Source organism: Balaenoptera ricei, chromosome 4, assembly GCF_028023285.1.
Source record: "Balaenoptera ricei isolate mBalRic1 chromosome 4, mBalRic1.hap2, whole genome shotgun sequence".
NCBI lineage: Eukaryota > Metazoa > Chordata > Mammalia > Artiodactyla > Balaenopteridae > Balaenoptera > Balaenoptera ricei.
This window is the reverse complement of record NC_082642.1, coordinates 106,100,600-106,121,413: the sequence shown is the minus strand read 5'-3', so window position 1 is coordinate 106,121,413 and position 20,814 is coordinate 106,100,600. Positions and strand designations below refer to the sequence as shown.

Below are 20,814 nucleotides of genomic sequence, written 5' to 3'. Positions count from 1 at the left end.
GGTCCCCGCAAGAGAAGGGCTTCAGAGTTATGATGGAGACCTCCACCTTGGGTTTCTTGGAGCTCACACTGCCTGTCCCAGTGTCCTGGATCTGGTCGCAAGTCAAGCCCGGAGTCCTCACCATTGTCACCTCCAGGTCCTCTTCACAGGGTGGCTGGAGTGGCTCCTTCTGGCCCATGTTGACCCATGGATGCCTCATGAGGTCAGGTAAGGTGCCTCTGTCACTGGGATTGAGGGCAATCAGTTTTTGTAACAGATCCCTTATCTTCAAAGACAGATAAGGTGGGATGGGGTATTGCCCTTGTAGGATTTGCTTCCGCAGCTCCTGGAAGTCTTTTCCCACAAAGGGCTGGGACCCAGTTACCATGGTGTAGAGCACTACTCCCAAGCTCCACACGTCCACCGCAGGGCCGCTGTAGCTCTGCCCCAGCAAGAGTTCCGGGGCAGCATAAGGGTGTGTGCCGCAGATTGTGTCCAGTTGGACAGTGTCATCACACTTGTTGCTAAGGCCAAAGTCTGTAAGTTTGATATTCATGTTGGAATCAAAGAGGAGGCTCAGTGGCTTCAGGTCCCGGTGCACGATGCCCCTCCGGTGGCAGTGCTGCAGGGCGGAGAGCAGCTGCTGGAACGGGCCGCGGGCCTGCGCCTCTGTCATACGGCCATGGGTCTTCAAGTAGCGGAACATGTCCCCCCCACTGAGGTACTCCATCACCACGAAAAATGTCTCCTCTGTGTCAATCACCCCCAGCAGTTTTACAATATTGGGGTGATTCAGAGCCTTCAGACTGCACACTTCCCAGAAAAGTGCCTGGACACTTGAGAAGCTCTGACGCCTTTTCTTTATGACCTTCACAGCCACCTGTGTCCCGGTCAGAATGTGCCGGGCCAACTTCACTTTACCGAAGGTGCCTTCACCAATGGTGTGGAGGATCTCGAAGTCATCAATATGAGCCTTCTTGCCAGCAGATTTGGCTGTGAGGCCCTGCATCATGGTGATCTGCTAACTACACTGACTGACAGCACTACCTAGCAAGGCTAACTACGCTAACTAACAATGCTAACTGTACTAACAGGGCTAAGTATGCTGTCTCTACTAACAACGCTAACTATGCTAACTGTACCAACAGCGCTAACTAGTACTAACTACACTAACTATGCTAATCATGTATTAACTATACCAACAATACTCACTATGCTAACTGTAGAAAGAACAATGACACAAATAAAAAAGAGTAGAGAAAAGAGAAACGAAAATCAACAAAATGGCAGAAACAAGGAAAACACAAGCTAACTGTAGGTCCAAGGCCGTCAGGTCACCAAAAGCAGCTTCCTGGGCTCTAAGGACCAAAAACCTGGGCCCACCTTTCTCTTTCATAGGGCTTTGTGAAGTACATCACAATGGTGCACTCTGAGGTCAGAGCAAGAAATGGACCCATCACCGCTGGGGATACACCACAGTGGTTTTCTCACTTTTTGAGTTCAAGGCCCCTTTACACTTAGGAAAAAGGATCCCAAAGAAATTTTTCTTTATGTGTGTTATTAGATATTGATATTCACTTTGTTATAAATAAAAATCTGCAGGATACTTCAGTGGCCTTTTTATTTCTAGTTTGAAAATGTGTAATAATTTTAGAGACCTCATAATGTCTATACTTGAAATGTTCAATTCCTTTTCCTTAAATTCTGGTCTCAAAATAACATTACAACTTAACTGACTTCACGATACTATACAAAATGTTCTGTTGCATAAGACATGATACGGTACATTATGAAAGTCTATGAAGCTGAGAGAAGGTTTGCCAGGAAGGTCATTGAGCGGATTTCTCATCAGGAGCCTCGGAGGCCAGATGGCATGACTCAATGTACTTGAAGTGTTGAAGGAAAGAAACCGTCAACCAAGAATCCTATATCTAGCAAAACTTTCCTTCAAAAATGAGGGAGAAATCAAGACATTCCCAGTTAATCAAGAGTTGAGAGAGTTCTTAACCACCAGACCCGCCTGCCACAGGGAGTTCTTCAGGTTGCAGTCAAGGACCCTGGACAGTAGCTCAAAGCCTTATGAAGAAATAAAGACCTCTGGTAAAAGTAGACAGACAGGCGACGAGAAAAGCTAGTACTGTTGTAACTTTGGTTTGTAGCTCCACTTTTTGTCTTCTATTTGATTTAAGAGACTAATATATAATAAAACACACACATACAAATCAAAAAAAAAAAAAAAAGATCACCTCTTCACCTAGAAAAGTTACTTCACCCCCACTTTAGCCTAACTTTGGGAATTCCCATCAACAACATTCTTCTTTCCACTGTAGGAAGCAACGCTGCCAGAAGCTATGTCAAGCAGAGCCTCTTCTAAAATGCCTTTGATGATTGCAGCAACAATGGATGCAACTAGAGATTATTAAGTGAAGTAAGTCAGAAAGAGAAAGACAAATACCATGTGATACCACTTACATGTGGAATCTAAAGTATGGCACAAATGAACCTATCTCTGAAACAGCAACAGACTCACAGACATAGAGAACAGACTTGTGGTTGCCAAGGAGGAGGGGGGTGGGAGAGGGAAGGGCTGGGAGTGTGGCATTAGCAGATGTAAACTATTATATATAGGAGGGATAAACAACAAGGTCCTACTCTACAGCACAGGGAACTAGAGTCAATATCCTGTGATAAACTGTAATGGAAAAGAATATAAAAAAAGAATGTCTATATGTGTATAACTGAGTCACTTTGCCATACAGCAGATTGGCACAAGATTGTAAATCAACTATACGTCAATAAAAACAATAAAATAAAAAAAAAAATGCCTCTGATGATGTACACAGCCCCTGCTCCTGCTGACTACCTCTCTGCAGCACCCAACACTGTGAAACCCCGCCCCCAGCTGAGGTCACTCCAGTCCTGTGTCTCCTTCCTTTGTCCTCTGTCTCCCACCAGTGTTTCTCTAACAGAAACACAAAGAACTGCTGTGTTTTCACTCAGTCTCACTGTTCACATTCCCACGCTTGATTTGGGCATCAGTCCTGCAAGAGTTCAAAACTTACTGGGTGGTAGAACTGCCATTTCTCTGCCTGTCTCTCATTATAAAGAACTTCTCTGAAATTCTGAATTCACTGGTCTGGTCATCCATTCACCAGCAAGTATCTAGGTACTGGGGTTAAGAGCTAGGAATGAGATACAGTTGTTAGTAAAGAAACAACAAACCCCAAATGGAGTCACTTGTGCTAAGTCCCACGTCAGCAAACCAAGACTTAATAGCTAACCTAATTGCAGTTTCAGCCTCTCTCAGGAATGGGACCTTTCACCAATAGATCTGGAATTACCTGGTCAGCACTAGAGGGGTGACCCCCCACCTTCCCCCAAAAGGAAGGTGACCCTGCCTGAAACAATCCACTCTTAGCTAGAAACTTCCCTTTTCTGCCCCCTCCTGCCTGTAAAGTTCTTGCATTTTTTACAGCTCCACAGAGCTCCTTTCTACTTGCTCAATGGGATGCTGCCCGATTCATAAATCATTGAATAAAGCCAATTCGATCTTCAAATTTACTCAGTTAGAATTTTATGTTTTTAATACAGTGATGAGCAAAACAAATAAAAAAGAGAGGCATCAAACTCTTCGGAGAGTGTATCCCATTATCCCTCACACTCTTGGAAGCCTGGGTCAGCAGAAATGGAGGAGAGCCAGTGACAAGAAAAAGCCTCTTGAAAACCAAATCAGAGGTCCTGAAATACTACAGACTTACTTGTACAAGTGGGTGGGAACAAGCAGAGAGTAGCAGTTGTTTATTACTGTATACTGTAATCGAGGGAAACATTTGGAGTTCAAGAATAGAGATTTAAAGATGAGATGCTAAAATTCATAACAACTTGTCCAAAACAGGCCAGAAAACCTTAAATTTTCGACTTGTTTAAAAGAAGTCCTAAGTAAAGGGAAAACCAAATATTATGAAAAATTTTGGAGACATCTCACACACCAACCTTCCCTTTATTTGAATTACTTCATTATCATTACTTTAGAGTTATGTACACTCATAAAAGTTCATTTATTCTGAGTTGAGAAGTCCATTTTATCATCATGTGTATTGTGCTTACATTTTAAAATCAGAAACAACTTCCCCAAGATAAAACTGATTCTTCATCTCTTTTGGTTTTACTATTCCAAAATAGATTAGGTGACTTGGGGTATTATTTTTACCCTATGTTGATTTGCCTACCTTGTAAAGGAGCAAGGAACTTTTCCTTCATCCCTTATTTTCCTAGTGATTTGTTTAAAATGAAAGGTAAATATGTGTTTGTGGGCATATAAGTGTGTGTGTGTACAATCATTTTTATATAGAGATTTATTATCTCTCAATTTATTTTGTACAAGAGGTTTGTCTCAGAAAATCAGTGTCTTCTTTTTTTGTTTTTTTTCACGATTCATATCTTTAATACTCTCTGAGAGGCAAGTGAAAAGCAACAATGGATTTTTAAAAAGACCATGTCTGACACATGTCTGACAACACTGAGTGTGGGGGAGGAGGGAAGTTAACCAGCTAGCACAGTGCCTTGCATGTAGTAAGCACCGCAACATTTGTTAAATTGCAATGACTTGAAGTTGAAGATCATGATATATTTTTTTTTTTTAGATTTTTAGAAATTTCATGTAATGTCTGAAACATTTATATTAACATATTTCCATACAAATAACCCAATGAAAGTTTAGTATTAGTTGTTTTGTTTGTTTGTTTTTTTATACTGCAGGTTCTTATTAGGCATCAATTTTATACACATCAGTGTATACATGTCAATCCCAATTGCCCAATTCAGCACACCACCATCCCCACCCCACCGCAGTTTTCCCCCCTTGGTGTCCATATGTCCATTCTCTACATCTGTGTCTCAACTTCTGCCCTGCAAACCGGCTCATCTGTACCATTTTTCTAGGTTCCACATATGTGCATTAATATATGATATTTGTTTTTCTCTTTCTGACCCACTTCACTCTGTATGACAGTCTCTAGATCCATCCACTTCTCAACAAATGACTCAATGTCGTTCCTTTTTATGGCTGAGTAATACTCCATTGTATATATGTACCACATCTTCTTTATCCATTCTGTCTGTTGATGGGCATTTAGGTTGCTTCCATGACCTGGCTATTGTAAATAGTGCTGCAATGAACATTCGGGTGCATGTGTCTTTTTGAATTACGGTTTTCTCTGGGTATATGCCCAGTAGTGGGATTGCAGGGTCATATGGTAATTCTATTTTTAGTTTTTTAAGGAACCTCCATATTGTTCTCCATAGTGGCTGTATCAATTTACATTCCCACCAACAGTGCAAGAGGGTTCCCTTTTCTCCACACCCTCTCCAGCATTTGTTGTTTGTAGATTTTCTGATGATGCCCATTCTAACAGGAGTGAGGTGATACCTCATTGTAGTTTTGATTTGCATTTCTCTAATAATTAGTGATGTTGAGCATCTTTTCATGTGCTTCGTGGCCGTCTGTATGTCTTCTTCGGAGAAATGTCTATTTAGGTCTTCTGCCCATTTTTGGATTGGGGCGTTTGTTTCTTTAATATTGAGCTGAATGAGCTGTTTATATATTTGGGAGATTAATCCTTTGTCCGTTGATTCGTTTGCAAATATTTTCTCCCATTCTGAGGGTTGTCTTTTCGTTTTGTTTATGGTTTCCTTTGCTGTGCAAAAGCTTTGAAGTTTCATTAGGTCCCATTTGTTTATTTTTGTTTTTATTTCCATTACTCTAGGAGGTGGATCAAAAAAGATCTTGCTGTGATTTATGTCAAAGAGTGTTCTTCCTATGTTTTCCTCTAAGAGTTTTATAGTGTCCAGTCTTATATTTAGGTCTCTAATCCATTTTGAGTTTATTTTTGTGTATGGTGTTAGGGAGTATTCTAATTTCATTCTTTTACATGTAGCTGTCCAGTTTCCCCAGCACCACTTATTGAAGAGACTGTCTTTTCTCCATTGTATATCTTTGCCTCCTTTGTCATAGATTAGTTGACCATAGGTGTGTGGGTTAATCTCTGGGCTTTCTATCTTGTTCCATTGATCTATGTTTCTGTTTTGGTGCCAGTTCCATATTGTCTTGATTACTGTGGCTTTGTAGTATAGTCTGAAGTCAGGGAGTCTGATTCCTCCAGCTCCATTTTTTTGCCTCAAGACTGCTTTGGCTATTCGGGGTCTTTTGTGTCTCCATACAAATTTTAAGATGATTTGTTCTAGCTCCGTAAAAAATGCCATTGGTAATTTGATAGGGATTGCATTGAATCTGTAGATTGCTTTGTGTAGTATACTCATTTTCACAATGTTGATTCTTCCAATCCAAGAACATGGTATATCTCTCCATCTGTTGGTATCATCTTTAATTTCTTTCATCAGTGTCTTATAGTTTTCTGCATACAGGTCTTTTGTCTCCCTAGGTAGGTTTATTCCTAGGTATTTTATTCTTTTTGTTGCAATGGTAAATGGGAGTGTTTCCATAATTTCTCTTTCAGATTTTTCATCATTAGTGTATAGGAATGCAAGAGATTTCTGTGCATTAATTTTGTATCCTGCAACGTTACCATATTCATTAATTAGCTCTAGCAGTTTTCTGGTGGCAGTTTTAGGATTCTCTATGTATAGTATCATGTCATCCGCAAACAGTGACAGTTTTACTTCTTCTTTTCCAATTTGTATTCCTTTTATTTCTTTTTCTTCTCTGATTGCCGTGGCTAGGACTTCCAGAACTATGTTGAATAATAGTGGTGAGAGTGGACATCCTTGTCTCGTTCCTGATCTTAGAGGAAATGCTTTCAGTTTTTCACCATTGAGAATGATGTTTGCTGTGGGTTTGTCATATATGGCCTTTATTATGTTGAGGTAGGTTCCCTCTATGCCCACTTTCTGGAGAGTTTTTATCAGAAATGGGTGTTGAATTTTGTCAAAAGCTTTTTCTGCATCTATTGAGATGATCATATGATTTTTATTCTTCAGTTTGTTAATATGGTGTATCACATTGATTGATTTTCGTATATTGAAGAATCCTTGCATCCCTGGGATAAATCCCACTTGATCGTGGTGTATGATCCTTTTAATGTGTTGTTGGATTCTGTTTGCTAGTATTTTGTTGAGGATTTTTGCATCTATATTCATCAGTGATATTGGTCTGTAATTTTCTTTTTTTGTAGTGTCTTTGTCTGGTTTTGGTATCAGGGTGATGGTGGCCTCCTAGAATGAGTTTGGGAGTGTTCCTTCCTCTGCAATTTTTTGGAAGAGTTTGAGAAGGATGGGTGTTAGCTCTTCTCTAAATGTTTGATAGAATTCACCTGTGAAGCCATCTGGTCCTGGACTTTTGTTTGTTGGAAGATTTTTAATCACAGTTTCAATTTCATTACTTGTGATTGGTCTGTTCATATTTTCTGTTTCTTCCTGGTTCAGTCTTGGAAGGTTATACCTTTCTAAGAATTTGTCCATTTCTTCCAGGTTGTCCATTTTATTGGCATAAAGTTGCTTGTAGTAGTCTCTTAGGATGCTTTGTATTTCTGCGGTGTCTGTTGTAACTTCTCCTTTTTCATTTCTGATTTTATTGATTTGAGTCCTCTCCCTCATTTTCTTAATGAGTCTGGCTAATGGCTTATCAATTTTGTTTATCTTCTCAAAGAACCAACTTTTAGTTTTATTGATCTTTGCTATTGTTTTCTTTGTTTCTATTTCATTTATTTCTGCTCTGATCTTTATGATTTCTTTCCTTCTGCTAACTTTGGGTTTTGTTTGTTCTTCTTTCTCTAGTTTCTTTAGGTGTAAGGTTAGATTGTTTACTTGAGATTTTTCTTGTTTCTTTAGGTAGGCTTGTATAGCTATAAACTTCCCTCTTAGAACTGCTTTCGCTGCATCCCATAGGTTTTGGGTTGTCGTGTTTTCATTGTCATTTGTCTCTAGGTATTTTTTGATTTCCTCTTTGATTTCTTCAGTGATCTCTTGGTTATTTAGTAACGTATTGTTTAGCCTCCATGTGTTTGTCTTTTTTACGTTTTTTTCCCTGTAATTCATTTCTAATCTCATAGCGTTGTGGTCAGAAAAGATGCTTGATATGATTTCAATTTTCTTAAATTTACTGAGGCTTGATTTGTGACCCAAGATGTGATCTATCCTGGAGAATGTTCCATGCGCACTTGAGAAGAACGTGTAATCTGCTGTTTTTGGATGGAATGTCCTATATATATCAATTAAATCTATCTGGTCTATTGTATCATTTAAAGCTTCTGTTTCTTTATTTATTTTCATTTTGGATGATCTGTCCATTGGTGTAAGTGAGGTGTTAAAGTCCCCCACTATGATTGTGTTACTGTCAATTTCCTCTTTTATAGCTGTTAGCAGTTGCCTTATGTATTGAGGTGCTCCTATGTTGGGTGCATATATATTTATAATTGTTATATCTTCTTCTTGGATTGATCCCTTGATCATTATGTAGTGTCCTTCCTTGTCTCTTGTAACATTCTTTATTTTAAAGTCTATTTTATCTGATATGAGTACAGCTACTCCAGCTTTCTTTTGATTTCCATTTGCATGGAATATCTTTTTCCATCCCCTCACTTTCAGTCTGTATGTGTCCCTAGGTCTAAAGTGGGTCTCTTGTAGACGGCATATATATGGGTCTTGTTTTTGTATCCATTCAGCCAGTCTATGTCTTTTGGTTGGGGCATTTAATCCATTCACGTTTAAGGTAATTATCGATATGTATTTTCCTATGACCATTTTCTTAATTGTTTGGGGTTTGTTTTTGTAGGTCCTTTTCTTCTCTTGTGTTTCCCACTTAGAGAAGTTCCTTTAGCATTTGTTGTAGAGCTGGTTTGGTGGTGCTGAATTCTCTTAGCTTTTGCTTGTCTGTAAAGCTTTTGATTTCTCCATCAAATCTAAATGAGATCCTTGCCGGTAGAGTAATCTTGGTTGTAGGTTCTTCCCTTTCTCACTTTAAATATATCATGCCACTCCCTTCTGGCTTGCAGAGTTTCTGCTGAGAAATCAGCTGTTAACCTTATGGGAGTTCCCTTGTATGTTATTTGTCGTTTTTCCCTTGCTGCTTTCAATAATTTTTCTTTGTCTTTAATTTTTGCCACTTTGATTACTATGTGTCTCGGCGTGTTTCTCCTTGCATTTATCCTGTATGGGACTCTCTGTGCTTCCTGGACTTGGGTGGCTATTGCCTTTCCCGTGTTAGGGAAGTTTTCGACTATAATCTCTTCAAATATTTTCTCTGGTCCTTTCTCTCTCCACCTTCTGGGACCCCTATAATGCGAATGTTGTTGCATTTAATGTTGTCCCAGAGGTCTCTTAGGCTCATTTCTTTTCATTCTTTTTTCTTTAGTCTGTTCCGCAGCAGTGAATTCCACCATTCTGTCTTCCAGGTCACTTATCCATTCTTCTGCCTCAGTTATTCTGCTATCGATTCCTTCTCGTGTAGTTTTCATTTCAGTTATTGTATTGTTCATCTCTGTTTGTTTGTTCTTTAATTCTTCTAGGTCTTTTTTAATCATTTCTTGCATCTTCTCAATCTTTGCCTCCATTCTTATTCCGAGGTCCTGGATCATCTTCACTATCATTATTCTGAATTCTTTTTCTGGAAGGTTGCCTATCTCCACTTCATTTAGTTGTTTTTCTGGGGTTTTTTCTTGTTCCTTCATCTGGTACATAGCCCTCTGCCTTTTTATCTTGTCTATCTTTCTGTAACTGTGGTTTTTGGTCCACAGGCTGCAGGATTGTAGTTTTTCTTGCTTCTGCTGTCTGCCCTCTGGCGGTTGAGGCTATCTAAGAGGCTTGATGGGAGGCTCTGGTGGTGGGTAGAGCTGACTGTTGCTGTGGCGGTCAGAGCTCAGTAAAACTTTAATCCACTTGACTGTTGATGGGTGGGGCTGGGTTGCCTCCCTGTTGTTTGTTTTGCCTGAGGCAACCCAACACTGGAGCCTACCTGGGCTCTTTGGTGGGGTTAATGGCAGACTCTGGGAGGGCTCACGCCAAGGAGCACTTCCCAGAACCTCCGCTGCCAGAGTCCTTGTCCCCACAGTGAAACAGAGCCACCCCCCGCCTCTGCAGGAGACCCCCCAACACCAGCAGGTAGGTCTGGTTCAGTCTCCCCCAGGGTCATTGCTCCTTTCCCTGGGTCCCGATGCACACACTACTTTGTGTGTGCCCTCCAAGAGTGGGGTCTCTGTTTCCCCCAGTCATGTTGAAGTCCTGCAATCATTTCCCACTAGGCTTCAACGTCTGATTCTCTAGGGATTCCTCCTCCTGTTGCCGGACCCCCAGGTTGGGAAGCCTGACGTGGGGCTCAGAACCTTCACTCCAGTGGGTGGACTTCTGTGGTATAAGTGTTCGCCAGTCTGTGAGTCACCCACCCAGCAGTTATGGGATTAGATTTTACTCTGATCGCGCCCCTCCTACCATCTCACTGTGGCTTCTTCTCTGTCCTTGGACGTGGGGTACCCTCCTTGGTGAAGTCCAGGGTCTTCCTGGCAATGATTGTCCAGCAGCCAGTTGTGATTCTGGTGCTCTCGCAAGAGGGAGAGAGAGCACGTCCTTCTACTCCGCCATCTTGGTTAATCCCCCTGTAATAGCTTCTTAATTGCCCTAACTCTAGCTTTCCTCCCAACCCAGACCCCATACATAAACCCACCAGATTAAACCCAAGCATCTCTGACTGCCCCATTGTCCAGTGTGGAAACTTCTCTGTCTCCCCGTTGCCTAAAAAATGTCAAAATTCATTAAGATCCCTTCACAGCCTGACCCTCATTTTTTACTTCTAGATACTTCCATCTGTATACTCCAAGCTCTAAGCAGATTTTGAAATGTGTCCATTGCTTTCCTGTCTCTAAGCCTTTGCTCTTGCCTGTCCTTTCACATGCTCACTATCTTCCTCTTTTCACCTGCTGAAATCATATCCATTTCTTCAGACCCAGCTGAAATTTTACCCCCCTTTCCACCAGGCTTTCCTAGATTCCTGCAGGCAGAGGTGACCTCTGCTCTTCTGAGCTCTGTGGGCCTTTGTCTGTGCCTTTGCTGCATTTATCCTGACACATATTTTTACATTTATTAGACTTACAAATCTCCTATTTGACTGCATACATCCTAAAGGCAAGTGCTATTTATAACAAATGCTTAAGTTTTCCATAGCATTTAATTCAAAGTTTTATAAATAGTAATGTAGTATTAGGCCTAAAATTAAGGTCCAATATTTTGTGGGCTTTGACATCAGGGGAAAACCAGGAGAGCCTCAAATGACCTGATCAGGGGTTCCCCTCCCCATGTTCTACAGTGGGTTAGGTCCTCCCGCCATGCAACATTCTTTATCATGGGAACAGGCACAGAGCCTGCTTATTCTTTTTTTGTTTTTTAAATTTTAGTTATTTATTTATTTTTGGCTGCATTGGGTCTTTGTTGCTGCACACGGGCTTTCTCCATTTGCAGTGAGCGGGGGTTACTCTTCGCTGTGGTGTGCTGGCTTCTCATTGCGGTGGCTTCTCTTGTTGCGGAGCATGGGCTCTAGGCACGCGGGCTTCAGTAGTTGTGGCATGTGGGCTCAGCAGTTGTGGCTCCCGGGCTCTAGAGTGCAGGCTCATAATTGCGGTGCACGGGCTTAGTTGCTCTGCGGGCATGTGGGATCTTCCCGGACCAGGGCTCCAACCCGTGTCCCCTGCATTGGCAGGTGGATTCTTAACCACTGAACCACCAGGGAAGTCCCGAGCCTGCTTATTCTTGAGCAAGGGATTTCAGTTACCTGCCAGCCCATATTCAAACAAGCCAATCACATCCTCCAGTGGGAATCAGTGTCACCTCACCCTATTATTACTACAAAGCCCGGCTCCCACAGCTCTCGCTTTTTCATTCTGCCCCCAAGTGCAACTGCCATGTGGCCTCACATGGTAGGCCGTGTCCTCCTCCCCGAGGCTGTGAGTATATGTGACTTATAAGCTGCTGTCAATCTCATCTGTCCAATGTCAGGTGTCATATGTTCAGCCATTCCCATAACCCTAGGATAGGAATCCCTCTCTCACCACTGGGGTGAGGAGGAAGTAATCAAAACAAGTAGTTGCTAAATACATTTACTTGTTAAACTTTGAAAACTAGTAAAATTTTGGTCTTAAGACATCTTTCCAATTATATCCTCAGTACCTTGAGTGCCAGGATGATGTCTCTGGTTTGTATTTCTCACAACCCTTAGCAGAGTAGGTTCTGAGGTGACTAAAATCTAGGTCCTCAGCAAATTTCTGTTAAGGAATTAATGGATAGGCGAACACTAAGACATACAGGTTTGAGCTTTGGGATCTGCGCTGCTTTGCTGTGGGCAATAGTTAGGCAGAAAGTAAGAGTTGTGAGCCAAAAAACACAATGTTATATGTTTAAAGAAAATATTCATGTGCATACAAGGGATAACTAACTAGATATTAATGTGATTCACTTTATAATAAAAACACCAGAATTAGCATATCCAAAGAACTCTACTTGGGAGACAACAACAGTCATTGCCAGGATGCTACCAGGATTTAAATATTTTAGAAACTTCTATGGGATATCTGACACCTTTGACTCTTGGCATGTGGAAACATCCTGTTGTCTGACCGTGGATCATTGCATAGAAACAATCACAAGTTATCTGGGTCAAGTCAGACAAATCAGGTGAAAAATGTGACCAAGTTGGTAATACAGTTTGGACTTGAAAACAGTTAAGATGATCAGTATTGAAGTTAATTTTCTCTCAAAGATAGTAACAACCTAACAATTTATCCCAATCCCCATCCCATGAGGGACTTTTTCCAAATGGGCGGAATTATTGGAAGAAGGATGTAGCCTCTCAAGTGACTCATTGAAGGGGCAACAGTTTTTAAATATATAATTTTGGATGTATTTGTTTAAAAAAATAATAAAAATAATCTCTTCACCAATACCTAATGTAAAACTATAAATGTAATCAATGTTAATACTTTGATATGTAAATTATTGATGCTCAAGTTCTAAACAAACTAGAATATTTCAAGTAATGAGATAAGTGTGAGCTAATCCTGTAATAGATCTGTTCACTGCATATGTATAGAAGAAGATTACTGTATGTTTGAAGACCAAATTAACAAACTTAGTAAGAAAATACTTTTTTTCAGTTTGATATAAACTTTTTTGTACATGTAAAAACACAAAATTTACATGTATGAAAATCTCTCTTTTCCTGATATACACACACACAGATGCATTCTATAAGACATATTATATGTATTGATGTATCTTAGTTCCTTTGAACTTTAAAACTTCCCATGATGCATTCTGTTTCAAAGAGTGAGTTTGATCATTAATATTTACTACAAATTTCCTTCACGTACCTGAGCAAACACAATGATCTTTTCAAAATATAGAATCATTTCAAGAAACGTTTTGGTATTCCGCATTTGCCTGACCTGAACACCTTTGAAATCATTCACAGGAAACCAAAGAATTATCTTTTCCTTCTATCATCTGCTCAGTTTTTTTTTTCTCATTTTATCATATCAGTAGATAGTACAACAGGAAATTACATCTAGGTTTCTAGTGTCTTATTTAGAATAACCTTGTTATAAATAAGATAACAGGCTTCAGATCAACTACAAATCAGTAGCATTCACAGGGCTATTAGGATCTGAATAATGTCTGCATCCCACCTTTCTGCCTGAACACAGTATCTTGTCATAATCAGAGTAAGTAGATATTATAGGTGACAATTGCCCAAAGTTAAATCTGCCCCTCGAAGGAGCTCCAGTTCTATTGTTTCATTTCTAATTAGGAAACTATAGCTTTAATAATGCCAACAAACATTTACCAGATCATGGTTGGGTCATTATTATCATTATTTTTAATCAGCTCACAAGCTGGTTCATTATCATTACTTTTTAATCAGCCTTTCCTCCCCCCAGGAAGTTCACTGGTTATAAAACAAGTAAAATCAATGTGATGTCCACTCCCATTAGGAATAATGGCTATTATCAAGGAAGATTTAGTTTCATCTAAGTCTAACATATAAAATGGATGGGACAGTGATTGATAAAATCTGGACCCCACAAAGGACAGTGAAAGGTCAGTCACCCTTGCCCCTTCCTGACAGAGTTGCTGAGAATCAAATGTGACAGCATAGCATAGCTACCCAGACCTGTGTCCAGAATTCACTGCAATCCATGGCTATACCAAGACACAAGGGCATGTAGCTGCTCACACCCCACCATGCTTGCTCCCTTGGAAAAAGCCACAGGAAAAACCATACTGAATTTCCCCAGCAAATCTGGTTTATCTTTTCCAGAGCACATGGAAAGAGTTCAGAGTAGAGGAACATCATCGAATTCAGAAACCATACACTGCAGCTAATTTACTAATAAGCCATGAAGTACTGTCATAAATTACTTAAACTAACTGGTACTTGTCCAATTAAATGAACAAACTACATCCTTCAAGGTAGCGGCCTTGAGGATTTATGGCAATGGTTTGTTTGCATGTTAATTTGCCAAATTTCGTTAAGCTGCTCTGGGTCTACTCATTCACCTTATGTTAATCAGCCAGGCCCTACAGGGTTCATCTTTTCAGCTCTGTGTTTTTCCAGTCAAGAACAGGACCCTTTTTCATCTCGACAAGCTTCCTCACCCATTAACAGTGGAGGTCATGCGTAAGCAGCAAATGTGTAGTGACAGTGTGAGTTAGAGATGATGGAGTAGGTAACTGACGCGAGAGTTTAGTTAGGATGCCACGGTGCTGCACAAAAAAAACATTAAGAGAAAATGTGCAGAGCTCTCCTGCCCTATTTCCCGTCCCCTTGACAGAGCCTGGGTCCTGACATGGATCAACATGGCAGGCAGGGACAAGTCTCCTTAAACGAAGATGGATGAGGAGAAAAACACACATCACCTTCTCAATGAGATCTTCGCAGGCTTGCAAGTCCAGGCCAAACTCAATGGACACTCAGTCAATGCCTTCTCTCTTATTTTCCTTTTGCTCCAAAACCAGCATGTGCTGACTGAAGAACTGTTGTAAATTTTCATTGGTAAAATGAATGCAAATTTGTTCAAGGCTGTTATACTTCAAGGCTGTGATTAGGTAGGAAGAAGAGATAAAAATAAAATTGAGAAAATGGTTACTATTGGAGGTGATGGTTAATTAACTTGATTGTGGTGATTATTTCACAGTGTATATGTGCACCAAATCATTAAGTTGTGCTACTTAAATATATACATTTTTTAATTGTCAAATATACCTCAATAAAAAAATGAAATGAAATTGAGGTCCAGTTGGAAAAATGTAAAGAGAAAACCATAACCACTATCATATGTTGGCAAATAGACCCAATAAGTAAAAATAGCACAATTAAATTCTTACCTCCTTCATCTATACCTGCAAACTAAAGATTATAACAGTCAAATAACATTTAACAATGCTACAATTCAAAATCATAAAAGATGTCCTTATTTACCTCTATTTAAGGCTGAATTAATTTCTTAACACTATTAACTATAATAATACTGTTATTTGTTACTATTAATAATAGCTTTTTCCAACCAAAGTAACTCTTCAGGTTTGCACAGAATGAATCTCACCATGCTTTGACTAAATTTTCTGAAATTCAATTCACATAGTCTTATCTCCTTGTAAATATACATTGATTTCATTCTTAACAAATATACTTACATTAAGCACCTCAAAACCAGTGATGTCAAGAATGCCAATGAAGATTAGCTTCAAGACGGCGAAAGAGTAAGACGTGGAGATCACCTTCCTCCCCACAAATACATCAGAAATACATCTACACGTGGAACAACTCCTACAGAACACCTACTGAACTCTGGCAGAAGACCTCAGACTTCCCAAAAGGCAAGAAACTCCCCACGTACCTAGGTAGGGCAAAAGAAAAAAGAAAAAACAGAGACAAAAGAATAGGGATGGGACCCGCACCAGTGGGAGGGAGCTGTGAAGGAGGAAAGGTTTCCATACACTAGGAAGCCCCTTCGCGGGTGGAGACTGCGGGTGGCAGAGGGGGGCAGCTTCAGAGCCACGGAGGAGAGCGCAGCAACAGGGGTGCGGAGGGCAAAGCAGAGAGATTCCCGCACAGAGGATCGATGCCGAGCAGCACTCACCAGCCCGAGAGGCTTGTCTGCTCACCCGCCGGGGCAGGCGGGGACTGAGAGCTGAGGCTCGGGTTTCCGAGGTCGGATCACAGGGAGAGGACTGGGGTTGGCTGCGTGAACACAGCCTGAAGGGGCTAGTGCGCCACAGCTGGCCAGGAGGGAGTCCGGGAAAGTTTGGAGCTGCCGAAGAGGCAAGAGACTTTTTCTTGCCTCTTTGTTTCCTGGTGCACGAGGAGAGGGGATTAAGAGCGCTGCTTAAAGGAGTGCCAGAGACGGGCGCGAGCGGCGGTTATCAGCGCGGACCCCAGAGACGGGCATGAGACGCTAAGGCTGCTGCTGCGGCCACCAAGAAGCCTGCAAGCAAGCACAGGTCACTATCCACACCTCCCCTCCCGGGAGCCTGTGCAGCCCGCCACTGCCAGGGTCCCGTGATCCGGGGACAACTTCCCCGGGAGAACGCGTGGCGTGGCTCAGGCTGCTGCAACGTCACGCTGGCCTCTGCCGCCGCAGGCTCACCCCGCATCCGTACCCCTCCCTCCCCCCGGCCTGAGTGAGCCAGAGCCCCCGAATCAGCTGCTCCTTTAACCCCATCCTCTCTGAGCAAAGAACAGACGCCCTCAGGCGACCTACACGCAGAGGCGGGGCCAAATCCAAAGCTGAATCCAGGAGCTGTGCAAACAAAGAAGAGAAAGGCAAATTTCTCCCAGCAGCCTCAGAAGCAGCAGATTAAAGCTCCACAAACAACTTGATGTGCCTGCATCTGTTGAATACCTGAATAGACAACGAATCATCCCAAATTGAGGAGGTGGACTTTGGGACCAATGATATATATATATTCTTCCCTTTTCTCTTTTTGTGAGTGTGTATGTGTATGCTTCTATGTGTGATTTTGTCTGTATAGCTTTGCTTTTACCATTTGTCCTAGGGTTCTGTCTGTCAAATTTTTCTTTTTTCTTTTTTTTTTAGTATAGTTTTTAGCGCTTGTTATAATTGGTGGATTGGTTTTTTGCTTTGGTTGCTCTCTTCTTTCTTTCTTCTTTTTTATTACTTTTTAAATTTTTTTATTTTAATAATTATTTTTTATTTTCATAACTTTGTTTTATTTTATTTATTTTTCTCATTCTTTCTTTCTGTTTTCTCACTTTTATTCTGAGCTGTGTGGATGACAGGGTCTTGGTGCTCTGGCCAGGTGTCAGGTCTGTGCCTCTGAGGTGGGAGAGCCGAGTTCAGGACATTGGTTCACCAGAGACCTCCCAGCTCCATGTAATATCAAATGGTGAAAATCTCCCACATATCTCATTCTCAACATCAAGACCCAGCTCCACTCAACGAACAGCAAGCTACAGTGCTGGACATCCTATGAAAAACAACTACCAAGACAGGAACACAACCCACCCATTAGCAGAGAGGCTGCCTAAAATCATAATAAGGTCACAGACACCCCAAAACACACCACCAGACGTGGACCTGTCCACCAGAAAGACAAGATCCAGTCTCATCTACCAGAACACAGGCACTAGACCCCTCCACCAGGAAGCCTACACAACCCACTGAACCAACCTTAGCCACTAGGGGCAGACACCAAAAACAACTGGAACTACAAACCTGCAGCCTGTGAAAAGGAGACCCCAAGCACAGTAAGTGAAGCAAAATGAGAAGACAGAGAAACACACAGCAGATGAAGGAGAAAGGTAAAAACCCACCAGACCGAACAAATGAAGAGGAAATAGGCAGTCTACCTGAAAAACAATTTAGAATAATGATAGTAAGAGATAATCTAAAATCTTGGAAATAGAATGGAGAAAACACTAGAAACGTTTAACAAGGACCTAGAAGAAATAAAGAGCAAACAAACAATGATGAACAACACAATAAATGACATTAAAAATTCTCTAGAAGGAATCAATAGCAGAATAACTGAGTCAGAAGAATGGATAAGTGACTGGAAGACAAAATAGTGGCTATAACTACTGCAGAGCAGAATGAAGAAAAAACAATGAAGAGAATAGAGGACAGTCTCAGAGACCTCTGGGACAACATAAAATGCACCAATATTCGAATTATAGGGGTCCCAGAAGAAGAAGAGAAAAAGAAAGGGACTGAGAAAATATTTGAAGACATTATAGTTGAAAGCTTCCCTAATATGGGAAAGGAAATAATTAATCAAGTCCAGGAAGTGCAGAATGCCCCATACAGGATAAATCCAAGGAAAAACACGCCAAGACACATATTAATCAAATTATCAAAAATTAAATACAAAGAAAAAATATTAATAGCAGCAAGGGAAAAACAAATAACATACAGGGAATCCCCAAAAGGTTAACAGCTGATCTTAGAGCAGAAACACTGCAGGCCAGAAGGGAGTGGCAGGACATATTTAAAGTCATGAAAGGGAAAAACCTACAACCAAAATTACTCTACCCAGCAAGGATCTCATTCAGATTTGATGGAGAAATTAAAACCTTTACAGACAAGCAAAAGCTAAGAGAATTCAGCACCACCAAACCAGCTTTACAACAAATTCTAAAAGAACTTCTCTTCTCTAGACAGGAAACACAAGAGAAGGAAAAGACCTACAATAACAAACCCAAAACAATTAAGAAAATGGTAATAGGAACATACATATTGATAATTACCTTAAATATAAATGGATTAAATGCTCCAACCAAAAGACATAGACTGGCTGAATGGATATGAAAACAAGACCCGTATATAGGCTGTCTACAAGAGACCCACTTCAGACCTAGGGACCCATAGAGACTGAAAGTGAGGGGATGGAAAAAGATATTCCATGCAAATGGAAATCAAAAGAAAGCTGGAGTAGCAATTCTCATATAAGACAAAACAGACTTTAAAGCAAAGACTATTACAAGAGACAAAGAAGGACACTAAATAATGAGCAAGGGACCAATCAGAGAAGAAGATATAACAATTGTAAATATATATGAACCCAAAAAAGGAGCATCACAATACATAAGGCAAATGCTAACAGCCAAAAAACGGGAAAACGACAGTAACACAATCATAGTAGGGGACGTTAACACCCCACTTTTACCAATGGACAGATCAACCAAAAAGAAAATAAATAAGCAAACACAGGCTTTAAATGATACATTGAACAGGATGGACTTAATTGATATTTTTAGGAAGTCCCATCCAAAAACAACAGAATACACCTTCTTCTCAAGTGCTCATGGAACATTCTCCAGGATAGATCATATCTTGGGTCAGAAGTCAAGCCTTGGTAAATTTAAGAAAATCGAAATCGTATTAAGTATCTTCTCCGACCACAACACTATGAAACCAGATATCAATTACAGGAAAAAATCGGTAAAAAATACAAACACATGGAGACTAGACAATACACTACTTAATAACCAAGAGATCACTGAAGAAATCAAAGAAGAAATCAAAAAATACCTAAAAACAAATGACAATGAAACCACAACGATCCAAAACCTGTGGGATGCAGCAAAGGCAGTTCTAAGAGGGAAGTTTATGGCAATGCACTCCTACCTTAAGAAACAGGAGGAATCTAAAATAAACAACCTAACCTTACACCTAAAGCAATTAGAGAAAAAGGAACCAAAAAACCCCGAAGTTGGCAGAAGGAAGGAAATCATAAAGATCAGACCAGGTCAGAAATAACTGAAAGAGAAATGAGGGAAACAATGGCAAAGATCAGTAAAACTAAAAGCTAGTTCTTTGTGAAGATAAACAAAATTGATAAACTATTGGGCAGATTCCTCAAGAAAAAAAGGGAGAAGGCTCAATTCGCTAGAATTAGAAATGAAAAAGGAGAAGTAACAACTTTAACTGCAGAAATACAAAGGATCATGAGACATTACTACAAGCAACTATATGCCAATAAAATAGACAACCTGAAAGAAATGGACAAATTCTTAGAAAAGCACAACCTTCAAGACTGAAAAAGGAAGAAATAGAAAATATAAACAGACCAATCACAAGGACTGAAATTGAGACTGTGATTAAAAATCTTCCAACAGACAAAAACACAGGGCCAGGTGGCTTCACAGGCGAATTCTATCAAACATTTAGAGAAGAGCTAACACCTATCCTTCTCAAACTCTTCCAAAATATAGCAGGGGGAGGAACAAACCCCAAACTCATTCTACAAGGCCACCATCACCCTGATAACAAAACCAGACAAAGATGTCACAAAAAAGAAAACTACAGGCCAATATCACTGAGGAACATAGATGCAAAAATCCTCAACAAAATACTAGCAAACAGAATCCAACAGCACATTAAAAGGATCATACACCATGATCAAGTGGGATTTATCCCAGGAATGCAAGGATTCTTCAATATATGCAAATCAATCAATGTGATAAACCACATTAAAAAATTAAAGAATAAAAACCATATGATCATCTCAATAGATGCAGAAAAAGCCTTCAACAAACTTCAACACCCATTTATGATAAAAATCCTCCAGAAAGTAGGCAAAGAGGGAACTTAACTTACCTCAACATAATAAAGGCCATATATGACAAACCCACAGCCAACATCATTCTCAGTGGAGAAAAACTGAAACCATTTCCTCTAAGGTCAGCAACAAGACAAGGTTGTCCATTCTCACCACTATTATTCAACATTGTTTTGGAAGTCTTAGCCACAGCAATCAGAGAAGAAAAAGAAATAAAAGGAATCAAAATGGGAAAAGAAAAAGTAAAGCTGTCACTCT

General features: G+C 40.4%; 1 protein-coding gene across 1 annotated transcript in view; it reads right to left on the bottom strand.

Moving 5' to 3' along the window:
• MYH15 (myosin heavy chain 15) overlaps positions 1-20,814 on the bottom strand; it is a 189,304-nt gene that overhangs the window by 106,047 nt on the left and 62,443 nt on the right. Inside the window, 2 exon segments of the mRNA XM_059919993.1 lie at positions 14,893-15,063; positions 15,670-15,713. Of these exon segments, the coding sequence (XP_059775976.1) occupies positions 14,893-15,063; positions 15,670-15,713 (215 nt within the window).